Source organism: Sander vitreus, chromosome 20 (assembly GCF_031162955.1).
Source record: "Sander vitreus isolate 19-12246 chromosome 20, sanVit1, whole genome shotgun sequence".
In the NCBI taxonomy this organism is placed as follows: domain Eukaryota; kingdom Metazoa; phylum Chordata; class Actinopteri; order Perciformes; family Percidae; genus Sander; species Sander vitreus.
In genome coordinates this window covers 12,157,941-12,179,820 of record NC_135874.1, presented here as the reverse complement: position 1 = coordinate 12,179,820, position 21,880 = coordinate 12,157,941, and the positions used below count along the sequence as shown (strand labels likewise).

General features: G+C 43.6%; 1 protein-coding gene across 1 annotated transcript in view; it reads left to right on the top strand.

Moving 5' to 3' along the window:
• Positions 1-21,880, top strand: part of dync1h1 (dynein, cytoplasmic 1, heavy chain 1) — a 29,711-nt gene that overhangs the window by 501 nt on the left and 7,330 nt on the right. Inside the window, exons 2-57 of the mRNA XM_078277296.1 lie at positions 929-1,016; positions 1,221-1,394; positions 1,532-1,787; positions 1,930-2,116; positions 3,532-3,803; positions 3,988-4,215; positions 4,388-5,041; positions 5,199-5,621; positions 5,753-5,932; positions 6,101-6,250; positions 6,400-6,546; positions 6,760-6,900; positions 7,098-7,274; positions 7,565-7,675; positions 7,821-7,940; positions 8,060-8,299; positions 8,502-8,657; positions 8,842-8,955; positions 9,053-9,163; positions 9,263-9,472; positions 9,619-9,765; positions 9,865-10,031; positions 10,142-10,315; positions 10,470-10,824; positions 10,925-11,119; positions 11,276-11,558; positions 11,671-11,771; positions 11,911-12,070; positions 12,350-12,590; positions 12,679-12,862; positions 12,981-13,193; positions 13,386-13,624; positions 13,743-13,899; positions 13,991-14,215; positions 14,322-14,552; positions 14,683-14,823; positions 14,989-15,222; positions 15,489-15,695; positions 15,849-15,970; positions 16,087-16,252; positions 16,442-16,605; positions 16,830-16,959; positions 17,091-17,224; positions 17,337-17,451; positions 17,531-17,692; positions 17,850-18,064; positions 18,193-18,397; positions 18,479-18,652; positions 18,804-18,923; positions 19,129-19,249; positions 19,430-19,625; positions 20,380-20,497; positions 20,582-20,797; positions 20,896-21,108; positions 21,453-21,580; positions 21,721-21,874. Coding sequence (XP_078133422.1) covers positions 929-1,016; positions 1,221-1,394; positions 1,532-1,787; positions 1,930-2,116; positions 3,532-3,803; positions 3,988-4,215; positions 4,388-5,041; positions 5,199-5,621; positions 5,753-5,932; positions 6,101-6,250; positions 6,400-6,546; positions 6,760-6,900; positions 7,098-7,274; positions 7,565-7,675; positions 7,821-7,940; positions 8,060-8,299; positions 8,502-8,657; positions 8,842-8,955; positions 9,053-9,163; positions 9,263-9,472; positions 9,619-9,765; positions 9,865-10,031; positions 10,142-10,315; positions 10,470-10,824; positions 10,925-11,119; positions 11,276-11,558; positions 11,671-11,771; positions 11,911-12,070; positions 12,350-12,590; positions 12,679-12,862; positions 12,981-13,193; positions 13,386-13,624; positions 13,743-13,899; positions 13,991-14,215; positions 14,322-14,552; positions 14,683-14,823; positions 14,989-15,222; positions 15,489-15,695; positions 15,849-15,970; positions 16,087-16,252; positions 16,442-16,605; positions 16,830-16,959; positions 17,091-17,224; positions 17,337-17,451; positions 17,531-17,692; positions 17,850-18,064; positions 18,193-18,397; positions 18,479-18,652; positions 18,804-18,923; positions 19,129-19,249; positions 19,430-19,625; positions 20,380-20,497; positions 20,582-20,797; positions 20,896-21,108; positions 21,453-21,580; positions 21,721-21,874 — 10,646 coding nt within the window. The remainder of the gene's footprint in view (positions 1-928; positions 1,017-1,220; positions 1,395-1,531; positions 1,788-1,929; positions 2,117-3,531; positions 3,804-3,987; positions 4,216-4,387; positions 5,042-5,198; positions 5,622-5,752; positions 5,933-6,100; positions 6,251-6,399; positions 6,547-6,759; positions 6,901-7,097; positions 7,275-7,564; positions 7,676-7,820; positions 7,941-8,059; positions 8,300-8,501; positions 8,658-8,841; positions 8,956-9,052; positions 9,164-9,262; positions 9,473-9,618; positions 9,766-9,864; positions 10,032-10,141; positions 10,316-10,469; positions 10,825-10,924; positions 11,120-11,275; positions 11,559-11,670; positions 11,772-11,910; positions 12,071-12,349; positions 12,591-12,678; positions 12,863-12,980; positions 13,194-13,385; positions 13,625-13,742; positions 13,900-13,990; positions 14,216-14,321; positions 14,553-14,682; positions 14,824-14,988; positions 15,223-15,488; positions 15,696-15,848; positions 15,971-16,086; positions 16,253-16,441; positions 16,606-16,829; positions 16,960-17,090; positions 17,225-17,336; positions 17,452-17,530; positions 17,693-17,849; positions 18,065-18,192; positions 18,398-18,478; positions 18,653-18,803; positions 18,924-19,128; positions 19,250-19,429; positions 19,626-20,379; positions 20,498-20,581; positions 20,798-20,895; positions 21,109-21,452; positions 21,581-21,720; positions 21,875-21,880) is intronic.

Below are 21,880 nucleotides of genomic sequence, written 5' to 3'. Positions count from 1 at the left end.
CTTTAACCGGTGTTCGCTTAGTTGACTTTGTATGAGCGTTAGTATTAGCCTATTTGACAGCAATGTTAACGTAGCTTGCTTTCTCAATCCATGTTAAATTTTAAGGCAACTTCGCCACAATAGGTGGGCAAGATATAACCGAGCCAATGACAACACAGCACACTCCAATGAAGGTGCCCAAATGTTTGCTTTCATTTTAGGCAGCAGTTAATACATATTTAATAATTTGTGCTATGATAGTGTAGAATTGAATGCAAGTTACTTGTTGACAAATGACTGTGCCACAGTGCTTATAACAACACAAGCCCGAATTTAAAAAGAGAAACTCCAAAATCATTGAACATTCAAAGAGAATTAATTCTTTGTTATAACTGCAAGTCATGTTGTGTGCACCTTTTTGGGGGTTTATCATGTGAAACAGTTTGTGTCAATGAACACAGTATCTTCAGTCTTCTCCAGGCGAATTAATCCTGAGCTTCAGAGCCGCTTGCCCCTTCCTTATGTTTTATGAGTGCTGAACATTGATCCCTTGATACAGCACATGACGAGCCACTGAGTCTAAGCCTGCAGCTTTTGGATTCTGTCCATTTTCTTGCACTGAAAATACTGATGCTGCAATGCACAAGGTGTGGTTTCTTTTCCTACATGCCATGAACAACAAAGAAGGGTGGGGACACAGATGGAGGGATGGCTGTCAGATTGTCATCCTACTGTGACATGGCTCATTATATTCTGATAAACTCGACTCCTGTCTAGCATCCAAATCATTTATTTTTTTTACCATCAATAGCGGCAGATTAATTTTGTTGGCCTTGAGCAATCAGTCCTTACTGCTTGATTAAAATCGGCAATGTGAAGAATATTATATTATTTTTTGAGTTGATAACTTGTTCAGGTAAGACTTATTTTTTATTTATTCTTCACACAGAGGATGTTGGAGATGAAGGAGAGGAGGAGAAGGAATGCATTACTTATAATATCAGCACTGACATACACTACGGGATAAAGTCCAACAGGTAAATGATGCATCTAATGCACTGAACAGAGGTCTTCTTTTCAGCCATGCAATTCTGTGATGTCACCACTAAAACTATAAAAGTCTCCCTTTCTGTATATATTTACCTGTACTCCAAAAGAGAACTTTTTATTTACTGTATATCACTTCTACACAGTTTCTACTTAAGTTCTGTTAATTCTCAACTGAATGTTCTTCCCTGCAGCTTGGCTTTCATCAAGAGAGCAATCGTCATTGATGCAGACAAGCCCATATCAACCCAAGTTCGAGTTCTGACCTTGAGTGAGGACTCTCCCTACGAGACACTCCATTCTTTCATCAGCAATGCTGTCGCTCCTTTCTTCAAGTCCTACATCCGCGAGTCTGGCAAGGCAGACCGGTAATCCTCAAAATGTGTCTTGTGTTTAGATAAAAACCTTTCATCAAGTAAACTGGATCATGAATTCTGCATAGAGAAATAATGTAACTTTGATGGGAGAATTCATCTGCAATATCATCTCTGTCCTAACCTTCTAGAGATGGGGATAAGATGGCTCCATCAGTGGAGAAAAAGATTGCTGAGCTGGAGATGGGCCTTCTCCACCTGCAGCAGAACATTGAGATTCCTGAGATCAGCCTGCTCATCCACCCCATCATCACAAACATCGCCAAGCAGTGCTATGAGCGCGGGGAGAAGCCCAAGGTCACAGACTTTGGGGACAAAGTGGAGGACCCAACCTTCCTTAACCAGCTGCAATCTGGAGTCAACCGCTGGATTAGGGAGATCCAAAAGGTAAAAGGCTTTCCCATATTTGTTTTTCAAATTTCATAACGGGTATATGGAAAGTTGTTGTGTTTTTTATTTTTATTTTTTTATTTTTTTTTTTATAACTCACCACTGGGTTTATTTGTCTCCTCCACCCACCCTTTATCAGGTGACAAAGCTTGATCGTGACCCAGCTTCCGGCACAGCCCTGCAGGAGATCAGTTTCTGGCTGAATCTGGAGAGAGCACTCAACAGGATCCAGGAGAAGAGAGAGAGCCCCGAGGTTCTGCTCACACTGGATATCCTCAAACACGGCAAACGTTTCCATGCTACTGTCAGCTTTGACACAGACACTGGTGAGTGACAACACGTTGAAACAAAATTGTCCTGGTCTTGTTTAGGTTTGGTACCGAGATCAGTTGCTAATACGACACCGGTGCCTTAACGACTGGTATCTACCGGACCGAATAGCAACGCGGATTTCGGTGCCTCATTTCGGTCCCACTTAAAGGGTAACTACTGTTTATTTTTTTGTTTTTTTTTCCAACCTGGACCCTATTTTCCTATGTTTTTGTGTCTAAGTGACTGATGGGAACAACAATCTTTGACATTGGTCCAGTATTAAGTGAGATTGCTGCAGTCAGCAACTGCGAAACAAGCTACAATGTAAGTTAATAGGGCAATTGTCCAGCTTGTATTTACCTTCACAAATGTGCTCTTTTTGCCACTGACAGGCTCAGATTAATATTCTAAGTGTCTTACAACATTATGGAAAGGATCCCTTCAGAGATAGACCTTTAAAACCTCTTTGAGACCGTTCTGTTTAACCAGAAACAGCTCTGAAGTCGCTAGCGCTAAACCCACCAGACTCCATTTAACTAGCACTTTTGTGAAGGTAAATACAAGTTGGACAATTGCCCTTTTAACTTGCATTGTAGCTTATTTCCCCGCTGCCGACTGCAGCGATCTTGCTTAATACTGGACTAATTTCAAAGATTTGTTGTTCCCATCAGTCACTTAGACACAAAAGCATAGGAAAATAGGGTCCAGGTTGAAAAAAATGGTAGTTACCCTTTAAATGCCTGCGCTGCCCTCTGATGCTCCGAAACGGAAGTTCGAGGCAAGCGGAAACATCGCTGCATGTGACGCTAGTTAACATTACACTTGGCAGCAGGTAACGTTAGTCTACCGTTAGCTAGCAGCTGGATTAAACACGGTTAAAATGCTGACAGCCAAACGGTGTAAAGTGTGACCGTATTTCACTGTAGAGGATTCCAACAGTTGCCGTTGTCAAAACAAAAACAACACAGACAGAATATTTACTTAAAACTTGTCTCACCAGCCTCGTGGTGCATTACAAAGTTATTGTAAAATCCCCTTTTCCCATCTAGTGGTTGTTTTTGTCGTTAACCAGCAATTTTATTGATGAAATAAGTTATTGTAAATCATTTAATTTTGACCATATGACCTTACCAATAGATAAGCTATTCTTAAATGTTGCCGACTGTTGTTTTGTGCTCTTTTTTTTAGATCTGACTGTCTGACTGTCTGTCTGTCTGTCTGTATCTATATATCTATATCATATATATACACAAATATTTTTGAAGTATTGGTTTAGGCACGGGCATCGTTTTAAAAGTATCGTCTTAGCAGCGGTATCGGAAGAAATCTAAACGATACCCAACCCTAGTCTTGTTTCACGTCTGCTGCCTTTTCTGGCAGTATTGTTTATACAGTATGATTCATTGTTTATCCTTTCTACTTCTGACAGGTCTGAAACAGGCTGTAGAAACAGTCAATGACTACAATCCTCTGATGAAGGACTTCCCTCTCAACGACCTACTCTCTGCTTCAGAGCTTGATAAGATCCGCCAGGCCCTGATGGCCATATTCACTCACTTGAAAAAGATTAGGAACACCAAGTACCCTATCCAGAGAGCCCTGCGTCTCGTAGAGGCCATCTCCAGGGACTTGAGCTCCCAGCTCCTCAAGGTGTTGGGCACCAGGAAGCTCATGCATGTTGCCTATGAGGAATTTGAAAAGGTTGGTGTGGTTTGGTCTCTAGCATAAACTAAAACCAACCCTTTATTATTCCCTAAGAAGTGTGTTTTTATTAAGAGCCCCATTAGCTACTGTCTGTCTTAAACAGAAGCTACTCTGCCTGGGGTGTAAGTACACACAAAAAATGATACGTCTTCCTAAATGTCCTTTTAACATCAATTTGCAGGTGATGGTGGCATGCTTCGAGGTGTTCCAGACCTGGGAGGATGAGTATGAGAAACTGCAGGTGCTTTTGAGGGACATTGTGAAGAGAAAGAGAGAGGAGAACTTGAAGATGGTGTGGCGCTTGAGCCCAGCTCACAGGAAGCTCCAATCACGTCTGGATCACATGAGACGTTTCAGAAGACAGCACGAGCAGTTGAGGGCTGTCATCGTCCGTGTGCTGAGGCCTCAGGTGAAGTACCATCAGCATCTGTAATGGACATGCTTAAACTGGCAAGCATGTCTTAATGTTGTTTTCCTGTAGATCCTGACAAAAATGGAATTATCTAGTTTTGTCCACACTTGATTGAGATTTTCTTTATTTATTTATTTATTTATTTATTTATTTAACTTTTTGTCTTCAGGTTTCTGCTGTGCCACAACATGCCCCTGGAGAGACAGTTGAGCCTCAAGATATGAAGGTAGCTGGAGTTCTCTTTGATGCTGCTGATGCCAATGCTATCGAGGAGGTGAACCTGGCATATGAGAATGTCAAAGAGGTCGATGGTCTGGATGTGTCCAAGGAAGGCATGGAAGCCTGGGAAGCCGCCATGAAGCGTTACGATGAACGCATTGACCGCGTGGAGACCCGTATCACTGCCCGGCTGCGTGATCAGCTGGGAACCGCCAAGAACGCCAACGAGATGTTTCGCATCTTCTCCCGCTTCAATGCTCTCTTTGTGCGTCCCCACATCCGCGGTGCCATTCGCGAGTACCAGACGCAGCTCATCCAGCGTGTGAAAGATGACATTGAGTCACTGCATGACAAGTTCAAAGTGCAGTACCCTCAGAGCCAGGCCTGTAAGATGAGCCATGTCCGAGACCTGCCACCTGTGTCTGGCTCCATCATCTGGGCCAAGCAGATCGACCGTCAGCTGACTGCGTATATGAAGAGAGTGGAGGATGTTCTGGGAAAAGGCTGGGAGAACCATGTGGAGGGGCTGAAGCTGAAGCAGGATGGAGATAGCTTCAGGGCAAAACTCAATACTCAAGAGATATTTGATGACTGGGCTCGCAAGGTATGAAGCTGAATATAGACATTGATATAATGTAGCACTTTTCATCCAATATTTGAAAAATGTTCGAGTTTTTGCCTCTTACAATGCATGTTTTCATTGTTTTGTCAACTCTTTTTCTGTTTCTTAATATTTGTTACTCCTTTCTGTTGTAAATCAGGTGCAGCAGCGTAACCTTGGCGTGTCTGGCCGCATCTTCACAATTGAGAGTACTCGTGCCCGTGGACGTACTGGAAACATGCTCAAGCTTAAAGTCAACTTCCTCCCAGAGATCATCACCTTGTCCAAAGAGGTCCGCAACCTCAAGTGGTTGAGCTTCCGTGTTCCTTTGGCCATCGTCAACAAAGCCCACCAAGCTAACCAGCTGTACCCATTTGCCATCTCTTTGATCGAGAGTGTGCGCACCTACGAGCGCACTTGTGAGAAGGTGGAAGAGAGGTCCTCCATCTCCCTTCTGGTGGCTGGGCTTAAGAAAGAGGTTCAGGCTCTCGTTACTGAAGGCATCACTCTGGTCTGGGAGTCCTACAAGCTGGATCCCTATGTTCAGAGGCTGGCTGAGACAGTCTTCAACTTCCAGGAAAAGGTCAGTGTGTCACTATAAAAGGGTTACGTACATAAGTACAGACTCTCCTCAGTGTCATTTTAGAATGAAACAAGTGCTATTGTTGAATTGCCCCCTAATAGTCTAATGTTTTTGTTGTATGTTGTTTCCAGGTGGACGACCTCCTACTGATTGAGGAGAAAATAGATCTTGAGGTTCGCTCTTTGGAGACCTGCATGTTCGAGAACAAGACCTTCTCTGACATCCTCAACCGAGTCCAGAAGGCTGTTGACGACCTCAATCTCCACTCCTATTCCAACCTGCCCATCTGGGTCAACAAGCTCGACATTGAGGTTGGCACCACAAAGCAATACAAGGATTATTTGTTCTTTGTGTTCAGTTGGATTGTGACTGTTTGTTTGAGTCCAAATGGAAATGACCTGAACATTTTAACTTTTTGTTTCTTTTTACATAAGGTTGGTCTGAATGGTTTCAGAAATGGTTTTTGTTATGTTTCATAGATTGAACGTATCCTGGGAGTGCGTCTGCAGGCTGGCCTTAAGGCTTGGACCCAGGTGCTCCGTGGCCAGGTAGAGGACAAAGCTGATGTGGACATGGACACAGAGGCTCCACAAGTGAGCCACAAACCTGGAGGGGAGCCCAGGATCAAGGTATTGTGACTGTAGTGACTGTGTTGTCTTATGCCATGTTTCATTTTAATGATTAAATATTTCTAATAAAAACCCAGGGAAATCTTTTGATTTCTGGACACAGCTCACTCTCTGTTATAACAAACTATTCTGATCTTTTATTTTCCCAGAATGTTGTCCATGAGCTGAGGATTACTAACCAGGTGATCTACCTGAACCCACCGATTGAAGATTGTCGCTACAAGCTCTACCAGGAGATGTTTGCCTGGAAGATGGTCATCCTTTCTCTTCCCAGGATTCAGAGCCAGAGATACCAGGTAAGGGATGTTTGAACAATTTGAGTAGGAGGACTTTAATTCCTACTGCAGAAAGTCATGATGAGAATGAATGAATGGCTGTATCTACCAAATATAAAATAAGCTCTGGTTTATTTTAGTTAAAATACGATGCATTGAGAGAAGAATTGATGTTGTGTCTTATTGCACTTGTGCTGTTGCCTTGATCTAAGTAAATGTGTCCTTCCTCACCAGGTGGGAGTCCACTATGAGCTGTCGGAGGAAGAGAAGTTCTACAGAAATGCCCTGACCAGGATGCCAGATGGCCCTGCAGGCTTAGAGGAGGCCTACAATGCAGTCGAAGACATTGTCAGTGAGGTGGAGCAGTATGTCAAGGTAAGAGTCATCTACATTGTGTTATCATATCTTAGGTTTAGGGGTTTGAGGACCAAATTTAAAGAAATTAAATGCCAAACTACGGTTTTCTTTTGTACTTCTTCGACCATGTTTTTATATCATAAACATGCATAAAATACACTTTCATGTACATTTAGATTGAGTATCCATCTCTTTTCTTTGCCGCCCCTGTGCAGGTGTGGCTGCAGTACCAGTGCTTGTGGGACATGCAAGCCGAGAACATCTACAACCGTCTGGGTGAAGACCTCACCAAGTGGCAGGCCTTGCTGGTCCAGATCCGCAAAGCACGTGGAACCTTTGACAATGCAGAGACACGGAAAGAGTTTGGACCTGTGGTCATCGACTATGGCAAGGTAATAATTTGTGACAGCTTCAGGTGTTCATGTTAAGAGATTACATGTAATGGTTATCAAAACAAGATTTTAGATAAAATCTTTCTTTTTTTTAACCATTATTTTAAGGCACAACATTATTTTAAGTGTGAAATCTTTTACTTAAACCCCCTTATTTGTGCAAATTAGTTTCATTACAATGCATATTTTTTGTTTGTAATATATGTTCTACTGCTCCATCTTCTACAATGAATTTCCTTTTCTATGTCTTTGTCTTATTATCAAATGTTCGTATTTGTCCCTGACAACAGGTGCAGTCCAAGGTGAACTTGAAGTACGACTCCTGGCACAAAGAAGTGCTCAGCAAGTTTGGCCAGATGCTTGGCCAAAACATGCAGGACTTCCATTCCCAGATCTCCAAGGTAAGACATAATATGATTGAGAAATTGTTCTTTCGCCCAGTTTAGTAACATTGACTTCCAAGAGACACTGATCAGAAGATTATTCTATGAACTGGATTTCTTTTTTTTCTTATCACCTTTCTTTTTGTTTTTGTTTCCACAATAGTCCCGTCAAGAACTGGAGCAACATTCTGTGGACACGGCTAGCACTTCAGATGCCGTCAACTTCATAACATATGTCCAGACGTTGAAGCGCAAGATCAAACAGTTTGAGAAAAATGTGGATGTAAGTACTCTAAAACATTCATTCAATTATTTTTTTTTTCTTCATTCTTTTGCTTCACTGCATGCTTCATTAAAAACAGTTTAGGGTTCTAATCAGATTCTCCCTCCTTTCATCCATAGTTGTTCCGTAATGGACAGCGTTTGCTGGAGAAGCAAAGATTCCAGTTCCCTCCATCTTGGCTCTACATTGACAACATCGAAGGTGAATGGGGGGCCTTCAGTGACATAATGAAGCGCAAGGATACCGCTATCCAGCAGCAGGTGGCCAACCTGCAGATGAAGATTGTCCAGGAGGACAAAGCTGTGGAAAACCGCACCACCGACTTGCTCAATGACTGGGAGAAGACCAAACCAGTTGCTGTAAGAGAAATGGATTGAAATTAAATTTGAAATACAGTACAATCACCCCTAGATGGATTCTGATTGAATTGATGACCGCTAATGTTAAATTAGAATACCATTAGCAGTTGAAGCATTTACTGTTGTGAAATAACCTCATCAAATCTTTTTAAACTAAATCATTTGGCTTTATTGATGCCTAACGGATAATGTGTTTCAACAGGGTAACCTGCGTCCAGAGGAGGCTCTTCAGTCTCTGACGATCTATGAGGGCAACTTTGGCCGTCTGAAGGTTGAAAGAGAGAAGTGTGCCCGAGCAAAAGAAGCTCTGGAGCTCACCGACACTGGCCTTCTCAGCGGCAGTGAGGAGAGGGTGCAGGTAATGCCAGCAAACATTCACATAAAAGCATTTTTAAATCACCAGTTAAAGACCAAGTAAAATGCAGCAAGTATCTCACAAACATCTAACGGACACTAATTTGAAATAGGAGTAATTTTTTAACCCACTATGCACAAGTTACAGCTTTCTTTGGACTAATTTGTGTCTTTGTGGAAACTTATAGGTGGCACTGGAGGAGCTGCATGACCTGAAGGAGGTTTGGTCCGAGCTGTCAAAGGTCTGGGAGCAGATCGACCAGATGAAAGAGCAGCCGTGGGTGTCTGTACAGCCTCGCAAGGTAACAAATCCACAATAATCATTCAGATAATTCAATTTCTACGGTTTCTTTAAAAAAATTCTTAGCATATAACTATTCTTGTGTTGTGTGTCTGTAGCTTCGCCAGAGTCTGGATGGTCTTCTGAACCAGCTGAAGAACTTCCAAGCAAGACTGAGACAGTATGCTTCCTACGAGTTTGTCCAGAGGCTGCTTAAAGGATACCTGAAGGTCAGACAGCTAGTTTATTCTACTCAGCAGACATTTTGACTCAGAATAAAACTTAAAAATGGGTTATTAAATGCTCTACCTATTCCTTTCACACACCAGGTTAACATGTTGGTGATTGAGCTGAAATCAGAGGCTCTGAAGGACCGCCACTGGAAGCAGCTGATGAAGCGTTTGCATGTAAACTGGGTCCCGTCAGAGCTGACCCTGGGACAGATCTGGGACGTGGATCTGCAGAGGAACGAGATGGTGGTGAAGGACGTCCTTCTCGTAGCCCAGGGAGAGATGGCTTTGGAGGAGTTCCTCAAACAGGTGAAGAGACAGGGCCTTTAAGAGATGATGCAATGTAGTTGTGATGCTCATAGGAGGCCACTAATCTACAGATTCCAATCCAAATGATTATAAAGTACTCTGGTTTGTAGACCTACTAATAACAATTCTGTGGTTTTGGCCCTCAGATTCGTGAAGTGTGGAACTCGTATGAGCTCGACCTGGTGAACTACCAGAACAAGTGTCGTCTAATTAGAGGCTGGGATGACCTCTTCAACAAGGTCAAAGAACATATCAACAGTGTGTCTGCCATGAAATTGTCTCCATACTACAAGGTAAACCCAATTACATGTTGTGTTCGCTAAGACTTGACTTAAGTTTTAATGGCTGCATCAACACCGTGCTCTTCTTTTTCTTTTTCTTTTTTTCACAAGGTGTTTGAGGAAGATGCCCTGAGCTGGGAGGACAAGCTGAATCGCATCATGGCTCTGTTTGATGTTTGGATTGACGTCCAGCGTCGCTGGGTCTATCTGGAAGGCATCTTCACTGGCAGTGCTGACATCAAACATCTGCTGCCTGTAGAAACCCAGAGATTCCAGAGGTAAATGAAGGACCCTTATTTTTCCACTCTATTTTACCAAACCAGAATTTATTTATAAATTCCAATATTTTCTACTAGAACTTACTAATATGTCTCTGTTTATTCCACAGTATTAGCACAGAGTTCTTGGCCCTGATGAAGAAGGTGACAAAGTCTCCTTTAGTGATGGATGTGCTGAACATACAGGGAGTGCAGAGGTCTCTGGAGCGACTGGCTGACCTTCTGGGAAAAATCCAGAAAGCCCTTGGAGAATACTTGGAGAGAGAGAGATCCTCATTCCCAAGGTAAGACGGTTATATGGGTTTTATATGTGCATACAAATCACATAGCTTAGACGTTCATAGTTATGTTGAATATTCAGAAATCCTTTCACTGATCAATACTTTCATTTATTAACTATCCTTAATTGATCCATCACACTTTTCTTTTTCTCTCCAGGTTTTACTTTGTGGGAGACGAGGACCTGCTCGAAATCATTGGCAACAGCAAGAATGTGGCCAAACTGCAGAAGCACTTCAAGAAGATGTTTGCAGGTGTTTCCAGCATCTTGCTCAACGAGGACAACACTGTGGTGCTGGGAATCTCTTCCCGCGAGGGTGAGGAGATTCACTACAAGACACCAGTCTCCATCACAGAGCACCCCAAGATCAACGAGTGGCTGACGCTGGTGGAGAAAGAGATGAGGGTGACGCTGGCCAAGCTGTTGGCGGAGTCTGTCACAGAGGTCACATCCTTCAACAAAGGTGCCGCCATTGACCTGAGCCAGTACATCAACTGGATTGATCGTTACCAGGTTGGTTTTAGGAGCACTTATTCTACACACATTTAAACTTATATGGAAATCGGGCAATGTGTTGATTTAATTTCCTTTTATCTGTTTCGTCTCATCACAGGCCCAGCTGGTGGTCCTATCCACTCAGATCGCCTGGTCTGAGAACATTGATTATGCCTTGACCACCATCTCTGGTGGTGGGGACATTAACCTAATGCAGGGAGTGCTGTCAAATGTGCAGGCCACCCTTAACGTGTTGGCTGACACCGTGCTGATGGAGCAGCCTCCACTCCGCAGGAGGAAACTGGAGCACCTGGTTAGAATATTATTATTATTATTATTATTATTATTATTATTATTATTATTATTATTATTATTAATAATTTTTTTTTTTTTTTTTTTTAAAAGTACATTTAAAAAGATGTTGTCCAATGGAAAGTGTGTCTGAAATCCTTCTTCTGCTCCATCTTAGATCACCGAGCTGGTGCACCAACGTGATGTGACCAGGTCTCTAATCAAGAATAAGATCGACAACCCCAAGTCCTTTGAGTGGCTCAGCCAGATGCGCTTCTATTTTGACCCCAAGCAGACAGATGTCCTGCAACAGCTGTCCATTCAGATGGCCAATGCCAAGTTTAACTATGGCTTTGAGTACTTGGGTGTCCAGGACAAGCTCGTCCAGACACCTCTGACAGACCGCTGCTATCTGACCATGACCCAGGCTCTGGAGGCCCGCCTTGGAGGGTCACCATTTGGTATGGAAGTTTGTTTTTTTTGTACTCATAAGAAATGGAGATTTAGATTTTTAAGAAAATTACAGGTTTACATATAAAACGATCAACTTCACTGAGTTTGTCTTCCATCTAGGTCCTGCTGGCACAGGAAAGACTGAGTCAGTGAAAGCTCTTGGTCACCAGCTTGGCCGCTTCGTCCTGGTCTTCAACTGTGATGAGACATTTGACTTCCAGGTACATAACTGCACACAGATTCTTCATTCCTAGGCTATTTTAGACAGGACATCAACAACAACCATAAATAGTATTTACCGGTTTCTCATGTTGTCCATTTAACTTACAAATCTCTTTTGTTGACCCCTTTTTTTTTTAGGCCATGGGTCGTATCTTCGTGGGTCTGTGCCAGGTGGGAGCATGGGGCTGCTTCGACGAGTTCAATCGTCTGGAGGAGAGAATGCTCTCTGCCGTATCCCAGCAGGTCCAGTACATCCAGGTGGCCTTAAGGGAGCACAGCAACCCCAACAGAGACAGGAGTATGTATAATATGTGTGGAAACTTAGGTGTCATGATATGGAAGGAGACTACACTTTATTAAAGAAAATGTTGTGATTCAACTTAGTATCCATGAGCACCAATTGCCAAGAAAGAGAGAGGCAATTCAACAGAATAGCTTACTAAAAAAGAGCACTGCAGAGTAAAATGTTTAAAGCATACAATTCAGATGAGATACAGCCAATCAGTCTGTCAACACCATTTTTAAAATTTTACATGAGAACTGCTTGGTAAATAACTACACATCTCTCACCCCTCAGGTGTGCCAGTCACCACAGAGCTCCTGAACAAGCAGGTAAAGGTCAGTCCAGACATGGCCATCTTCATTACCATGAACCCTGGCTACGCTGGCCGCTCCAACCTGCCAGACAATCTGAAGAAGCTGTTTCGCAGTTTGGCCATGACCAAGCCCGACCGCCAGCTCATCGCCCAGGTCATGCTCTACTCTCAAGGTTTCCGCACAGCCGAGATCCTGGCCAAGAAGATTGTGCCCTTCTTCAAGTATGTACTTTTTAAGAAAAATGTACATAGTTTGAGAGAAATTTGAGATGTCTTTCTTCTCTGAATTTATCCCATTCATCCGTTTCAGACTGTGTGATGAGCAGCTGTCATCCCAGAGTCACTACGATTTCGGCCTCCGAGCTCTCAAGAGCGTGCTGATCAGCGCTGGTAATGTCAAGCGTGAGCGCATCCAGAAGATCAAAAGGGAGAAGCTCGAGCGCGGAGAGGTTGTTGATGAGAATGACATCGCTGAGAACCTTCCCGAACAGGAGGTACAGACAATTTGAAATTGTGGAACTTGCTTTTTCTGTATTGTTTTATTGAATTGGCAAATTAGTTTTTAGAATCAAATCTAGAGATTTGAGGAGCTTGAATGTCTTGTTTCTGTAGATCCTGATCCAGAGTGTGTGCGAGACGATGGTTCCCAAGCTGGTGGCGGAGGACATCCCTCTGCTGTTCAGCCTGCTGTCAGATGTCTTCCCTGGAGTCCAGTACATGCGTGGAGAGATGACTGCGCTGAGGGAGGAGCTGAAGAAAGTCTGCGCGGAGATGTATCTCACCTACGGAGACGGTGACGATGTGGGCAGCAACTGGGTGGAGAAGGTATGTAGCTAAACTGAGTCAATATATACTGTATCTTATTGAGTGTGCCCACACATACTGAGTTATGCAGCCCTGCTATCTCCTAGAGACACAGAAGTCTCCAACATTGCTAGGGTAAAAAAGTATTTAAGATGCTTGCATTGTAAGTAGTTACTCAAATTTTCTGAAACGTTGTCATTCATCCTCTTGCAGGTGCTCCAGCTGTTCCAAATCACACAGATCAACCACGGTTTGATGATGGTGGGACCTTCTGGTAGTGGGAAGACCATGGCATGGAGGGTGCTGCTCAAGGCCCTGGAGAGGCTGGAGGGTGTTGAGGGTGTGGCCCACATCATTGACCCCAAGGCCATCAGCAAGGACCACCTGTATGGAACCCTCGACCCCAACACCCGTGAATGGACAGATGGCTTGTTCACACACATCCTCAGAAAGTCAGTTCTGTAACACATTTCATTGTTAAGGGTATAAATCAACTCAGTTCAGCTTTATCTTGCTAAACAAGACTCTTTAAAAATAACTGTTGTAAAATATTGTTTCTTTCAATTTTAGGATTATTGACAATGTTCGAGGTGAACTGCAAAAGCGTCAGTGGATTATTTTCGATGGTGACGTTGACCCTGAGTGGGTTGAAAATCTTAACTCGGTCCTGGATGACAACAAGCTGCTGACCCTTCCCAATGGAGAGCGTCTCAGTTTGCCACCAAATGTAAGAGCATAGCACTTCAAACACTCTTGTCTGTTGTTTTCTCATTATAGTATAAGTTGTATTAACCTGGAATTATTCCCTCTCTCTCAAGGTGCGTGTAATGTTTGAAGTACAGGACCTGAAGTACGCCACCTTGGCCACTGTCTCTCGCTGTGGTATGGTCTGGTTCAGTGAGGATGTCCTCAGCACCGACATGATCTTCAACCACTTCCTGGCTCGCATTCGCAGCATCCCATTGGACGAGGGAGAGGATGAAGCTCAGCGCCAGAGGAAGGGCACAGAAGACGAGGAAGAGACTGCATCACCAATGTTACAGGTAATTAAAGGAAATACAAAACCAGGTAAATAGCAGCAGTTCATTCAAGAAGAATATTATATGACATTTTGTCTTAACTGACGTCCTATTGCATGTTCTACTCTAGATTCAGCGTGATACTGCAGCTGTCCTGCAGCCTTACTTCACTTCCACAGGCCTGGTGATCAAGGCCTTAGAGCATGCCTCCAAGATGGAGCACATCATGGACTTCACCCGACTGCGCTGCTTGGGTTCCCTGTTCTCAATGCTGCACCAGGCCTGCCGTAATGTGGCGCTCTACAACAACAACCATCCTGACTTCCCCATGCCCATTGATCAGCTGGAAAGATACATGCAGGTAATGTTCTGCTCTCCACATAAGAATCATACATGTCTTATTCTCGTTATATGAACTTGGAACTTAATCACTGCAAAAATACATGCTTTTTCTTAAAGCTGATACATTTTGTGGCTGTATCTCTCTACAGAGGTATCTGATCTACGCTGTGCTGTGGTCCTTCTCTGGTGACGGACGATTGAAGATGAGGGCTGAGCTTGGAGAATACATCCGTCGCATCACCACTGTACCCCTCCCGTCTGCTCCCAATGTCCCTATCATTGACTATGAGGTACAGCCTCTTAGTGTTAAAACCGATATTGATTGTTCTCGTGGGTCAATTTTAAAGAAAATGTTTGATTCTCTGTATCTGCAAGTCACTGAAAGCAAACCAGAACTACTGCAGTCTTGTAATTTCAGAATAACCATTGCATTGTTTTTTCATTGCGTTGTGCAGGTGTGCATCTCTGGTGAATGGCAGTCCTGGCAGGGCAAGGTTCCCCAGATTGAGGTAGAGACCCACAAAGTGGCATCCCCCGATGTTGTGGTTCCCACTCTGGACACTGTTCGCCATGAGGCTTTGCTTTACACATGGCTGGCAGAGCACAAACCACTGGTGCTGTGTGGACCTCCCGGCTCTGGAAAGACTATGACTCTGTTTAGCGCCCTCAGAGCCTTGCCTGATATGGAGGTGAGACACTGGAAGTGTATTCTAAACCTTAAAAATCTGTTTAACCTGAACGTGAAACTGATGAATTGTAATAATTCTACATCACTATAGGAATTTTAACAGAAAGCTCTTCTCCTTAACATTTTATTTAAACTTAATTATGTCTATTGGATTTTAACATATCCTAATCTACTGAATGAGTATAAATAAACTGGGTTAAAATGATGAAAATATTTTGTAATCGTCAACATTTGCAATTTCCAAATGTTTGTCCTACTCTCTACCAGGTTGTGGGTCTGAACTTCTCCAGTGCCACCACCCCAGAGCTGCTGCTGAAGACCTTTGATCATTACTGTGAGTACCGCCGTACCCCCAACGGTGTGGTCCTTGCCCCTGTCCAGCTGGGCAAGTGGCTGGTGTTGTTCTGTGATGAGATCAATCTGCCAGACATGGACAAGTACGGCACACAGAGAGTCATCTCTTTCCTCAGACAGGTATGATCCATTGTTTACAAACTACTATTTTATTTTACCTTGTTCCATTTTGCAGCAACACCCTGTCTGTATTTTATCAGACATTGAAGTGTGCATAACATTTGGTATCCCTCCTTATATGTGAAAGGCTCCTGTGTTGTGTTTTCTTTGCAGATGGTGGAACATGGAGGTTTCTACCGCACCTCAGACCAGACTTGGGTCAAATTGGAGAGGATCCAGTTTGTTGGCGCTTGTAATCCTCCCACTGACCCTGGCAGAAAGCCTCTCACACACAGGTACAGTGCCCGGACTTATTAGAACAATAATAGAATTGAAAACTATGATTACCAGAAAAAAAGGAATGAGCATTGCATATGACAAGTTGTTGCATGTTGTGGTCTACTGTTTCTAGGTTCCTGCGTCATGTTCCTGTGGTGTATGTGGACTATCCAGGCCCAGCCTCTCTAACTCAGATTTATGGAACCTTCAACCGTGCCATGCTGCGCCTCATCCCCTCTCTACGTACCTATGCTGAGCCTCTTACTGCTGCTATGGTTGAATTCTACACCATGTCTCAGGTAAAGGAGATTACTAAATATCTATATAAAAATCAAATATGTAAACATCAAGTTTACTTAATATAGTCACATGAAACTAGTATACAAATGAGAGATAAGACGTATGTTTTATTGATAATGTTTCAGTCCTTTTATTCACACCATTACTAATTTGTTCGCATATCTTATTTCCATCCTTTTTCCATTCAGGAGCGGTTCACCCAGGACACCCAACCTCACTACATCTACTCTCCCAGAGAGATGACCCGCTGGGTTAGGGGTATCTTCGAGGCCCTGCGGCCACTTGAAACTCTGCCTGTGGAGGGGCTCATTCGCATCTGGGCCCATGAAGCGCTCCGTCTCTTCCAGGACAGGTGAGCGCATGTTTCTGGGAAGCTGAAGAAGTGGCTATTCTTATCTATTCTGATAGAGTTTTTAGGGAGTTTTGTGTGCAGTCTGTAGAGTATTGTATAATCAGTGGTCTAGATATGGATGTGTTGGTTTTTATTAACTGATTAATCTGAAGTGCCACCTAAGACAAGTATTAAAATAATGATAATATTGGTGATAATGTTACTCGTCTTCCACCTTTTTCCAGGCTGGTTGATGACGAAGAGAGAAGATGGACAGATGAAAACATTGACATGGTTGCTCTCAAACACTTTCCCAACATTGATAAGGAGAAGGGTCTCAACAGGCCTATCCTCTACAGCAACTGGCTCTCCAAGGTAAACCAGAAACCGGTTGACCATGCTGTGATATTCCTGCTTTGGTAATGATGCTGAAATATTGAGAATTGACCTCAAGTCTTCAGCAGTTAGAGTTCTATTTTTACTGAGCGTATTGTTTGTGGATGCAGGACTACATCCCAGTGGAACAGGAAGAGCTGAGGGACTATGTGAAGGCCCGTCTGAAGGTCTTCTATGAAGAGGAGCTGGACGTCCCTCTGGTGCTCTTCAATGAGGTCCTGGACCACGTCCTCAGAATTGACCGGTGAGTATCAGCCTCTGAGCACATTGACTTCTCATCTGCTGTTGGTGTAGAAATATTCAGGTCTGAAATAATTGTTTTGGAGTACATTTTAAAATTGCATTTCCTCCTCCAGAATCTTCCGGCAGCCTCAGGGCCATCTGCTGTTGATCGGTGTGAGTGGAGCAGGAAAGACTACGCTGTCTCGCTTCGTAGCCTGGATGAACGGACTTAGTGTATACCAGATCAAGGTTGGTACAACACATGAAGATATGTGCAGCCATATCACTACAATTACCTGTCTGTATTTATCTTTTTTTGTGTTTTCAGGTTCACAGAAAATACACTGGAGAGGACTTTGATGAGGACCTGCGTACAGTGCTGCGTCGCTCAGGTTGTAAGAACGAGAAGATTGCCTTCATCATGGATGAGTCCAACGTGTTGGATTCTGGTTTCCTTGAGAGAATGAACACACTGCTGGCCAACGGAGAGGTAACTTGCCGCCATCGTGATCCGTCGTACATCAGTACAACTCATTGTACATCAAATGACAACACTGCCTTTAGTGTTCTGAGATAAAACATCTATTTGGGTTGTGCGTGCCTAATTTTCTGGTTCCTAATATGTTAATGTTACCTGTTTTTCGTAGGTTCCTGGGCTGTTTGAGGGAGATGAGTATGCCACCCTGATGACTCAGTGTAAGGAGGGAGCCCAGAAAGAGGGCCTTATGCTTGACACACACGAGGAGCTGTACAAATGGTTCACCAGCCAGGTTATCAGGAACCTTCATGTTGTTTTCACCATGAACCCTTCATCAGAGGGCCTGAAGGACAGGGCTGCCACATCTCCTGCCCTCTTCAACAGGTATAGAGACACATGCTGAACACTGAGCATGAATTAATTTATTACATCACAAGCAGGGAATAGATACTACAATGTTAAAATGACAAGATGCAGTTTCTTAGCTATCTGAACACTTTTCTTTGTGTTAGGTGTGTGCTGAACTGGTTTGGAGATTGGTCCACAGAGGCCCTTTATCAGGTGGGTAAGGAGTTCACCAGCAAGATGGATCTGGAGAAACCAAACTACAAGGTGCCAGACTACATGCCCATCGTCTATGACAAGCTGCCCCAGCCACCATCTCACCGCGAGGCAATTGTCAATGGCTGTGTGTTTGTACACCAGACACTTCACCAGGTAGGGATGCTTGCAAGTTTTCAGTGGTGGTTCATGAGATGATTGTGGTGTACTTCATATGTTGTTTTTAACTATACACAGGCTAACAACCGTCTGGCTAAGCGAGGTGGCCACACGATGGCCATCACTCCTCGCCACTACCTGGACTTCATCAACCAGTATGCCAACCTGTTCAATGAGAAACGCAGCGAGTTGGAGGAGCAGCAGATGCACCTTAATGTTGGTCTCCGCAAGATCAAGGAGACTGTCGATCAGGTAAAGTAACTGACATTTAATTTAATATGCCACCTATTCCACATATTTCTCAAAACCCCAGAAGAGTTGGGTCTCTAAAAAAACCAAAGACTTTCCAACCGCTGCTTTCTCTTGTCTGACTCCCTGATTGTACTTGTGCCTTCTCATCAAGGTGGAGGAGCTTCGTCGTGACCTGAGAATCAAGAGCCAGGAGTTGGAGGCAAAGAACGCTGCTGCCAATGACAAACTGAAGAAGATGGTCAAAGACCAGCAGGAGGCGGAAAAGAAAAAGGTACACAGGAAGGAATTTAACACTTACAACACTTCAAGACGAAGAAAAGAAAAAAATCACAATAGAGTAATTTTCTTTTTTTGGGGACAAACCTAAGTCCTTGGTCATGTTTTTTTTTTTTTTACTTGTTGTAAAGTGATCCCTTTAGCCTTGTTTGTCTGGATTGAATCAAAACTATACTATACTGTTACTATTGTGATTCCAGGTGATGAGCCAGGAGATCCAGGAAGCTGTGTACAAGCAGCAGGAGCGGATCAAGGACAAACAGCTGAATGTCAAAGAGGACTTGGACCAAGTGGAGCCTGCTGTTATTGAGGCTCAGAATGGTACAGTGATATATTGTGTGACTTATTGTTCATCCCTGTACAAACATTTTCCATTTTTTTTTTTTTTATTACAAGGTTATAAATACTTCCAGTTAACAACTTGATCTTTACCTGCATCCTCCCTTCATCACTGCCCCTTCCTTGTCATAATCCACATCCTTGTTCACCTGATGTTGATAGCTGTTAAGTCCATTAAGAAGCAGCACCTGGTGGAGGTGCGTTCCATGGCCAATCCACCCGCGGCCGTGAAGCTGGCCCTCGAGTCCATCTGCTTGCTCCTGGGAGAGAGCACGACTGACTGGAAGCAGATCCGTTCCATCATCATGAGGGAGAACTTCATCCCAACTATTGTTAACTTCTCTGCTGAAGAGATCAGGTGAAATAAGAGAGAATGTATTGTACTTTGATTGTTCACTAAAGCTCTCTCCCTCTCTGTCTTCTCCCTGACTTTTCAACCCCTGAGTCTGTTTCAAATTGCTCCCTTCTTTTGCCCTACATGCTCCCCTTCTCCCTCACCTCTTACTTCTACTTTCTTTCAAACGCATTCCTTCTTCCACCTAACTAGCGGTGAGTTCTATTAAGCGGCATCACCTAGTAGAAGTGCGGGCTATGACCAATCCCCCAGCTGCAGTCAAGCTGGCCCTGGAGTCTATCTGCGTTATGCTTGGCGAGGAGACCAATGACTGGAAAAAAATCAGACACGTTATTATCAGTGACAATTTCATCAGCAGCATAGTCAACTTTTCCTCTGAGGAAATGAGGTACCGGTGTCAGAACGTCTGTCTAGTCCTTAATGGAAGCACAAATCATATTAATCAGTATATTAATCAAGTGGCACCTGTGATCCGAAAATGATTTTAGGATTCTTATCAGTTAATGTAGCTAAATTAGCTGATGGGAACAATGACCAATATCCTTGGTTGTTGTCATGATTTTGCATTTCTCACAGTGAAGATGGTAGAAATTGCCCCCCCTTCCCCTCTCCAAACTAAATTTAAATGATCCTGTGCAATATGTCTTATTTCATTCCCTGTGATTCATGATCATTGTTCCACACTTCACATTGGAGTATTTGTCTGAGTAAAGTCCTGCTATATTCTAACTTCTTGGCCGGTTTCTATTTTATCCAGTGACTCCATCCGTGAGAAGATGAAGAAGAACTATCTCTCCAACCCAAGCTACAACTACGAACAAGTCAACAGGGCATCTCTGGCCTGTGGACCTATGGTCAAATGGGCGATTGCTCAGGTAAAGAAGCCTAAACAATATGATAATGGAAGATAATAATAGGGTACTCCTTTTAACGTATAGCATGTTCTTCCACTCCCCTAGCTTAATTATGCGGACATGCTGAAGCGCGTGGAGCCTCTGCGTAATGAACTGCAGAAGCTTGAGGATGACGCCACGGACAACAAGACAAAGGCAGAAGAGGTGGAGCAGATGATCAGAGACCTGGAGGCTAGCATCGCTCGCTACAAGGAGGAATACGCCATCCTCATCTCAGAGGCCCAGGCTATCAAGGCCGACCTGGCCGCTGTCGAGGCGAAGGTAACTGGTCATCAAACTTTCTGAATCTCTCTTTTAATCCATCTTAAACTGAAGGATCTTGCAGCACATTTTTCTGAACTCTTGCTCTCTTCTCCCAGGTGAATCGCAGCACAGCCCTACTGAAGAGTCTGTCAGCTGAAAGGGACCGCTGGGAAAAGACTAGTGAGACCTTCAAGAACCAGATGTCCACCATCGCTGGAGACTGTCTACTCTCTGCAGCTTTCATTACCTATGCTGGCTACTTTGAACAAAAGATGAGGCAGAACCTGTTCACTACTTGGTCTCACCACCTGCAGCAGGCCAACATTCAGGTAGTTCAAGCTCTGAAGCCATTTTTGTCCATCACACCTACAAATCCAAGCTTCACTCACATTACCAGTATGGATGTAGAAACTTCCTGCTGTTCTGTGTTTTTCATATCATCTTAGTGAGTTTAGTTGTTGGTGAATTTAAAGATGCTGTTGACCAATTATGGATCAGGCCTTTTAATATGATGTTTTTATTGACCGTTTTAAAACATGTCTTATCACATTTTGAGGACCTCTGCCACATACCCTACTATGTGCACAACCATATTTTGCATTTTTATTTTAATCTGATATCAGAAGACATGTTTTATTCTAAACTCCCATGGATGTACATTTGTTTCCCCCAGTTCCGTACTGATATTGCCAGAACTGAGTACCTGTCCAATGCTGATGAGAGGCTTCGCTGGCAAGCCAACTCTCTCCCAGCTGATGACCTCTGCACTGAGAACGCCATCATGCTCAACCGGTACAACAGGTCAGTATCTTTCTCTTCTTCTGGCAATGTTTTTAGATTTCATTACTATTGTGAAAACACTAAGCGTTCCTTAGTATTAATTAGCCTTGAGTTGATTTCCCCTCCCATGTTCATCTATTCTATACCATTCCCCTCTCTAGGTACCCGCTAATCATCGATCCATCAGGCCAAGCCACAGAGTTCATAATGAATGAGTACAAAGAACGCAAGATCACCAGAACCAGTTTCCTGGATGATGCCTTCAGGAAGAACCTGGAGAGTGCCTTGCGCTTCGGAAACCCACTGTTGGTCCAGGTATGA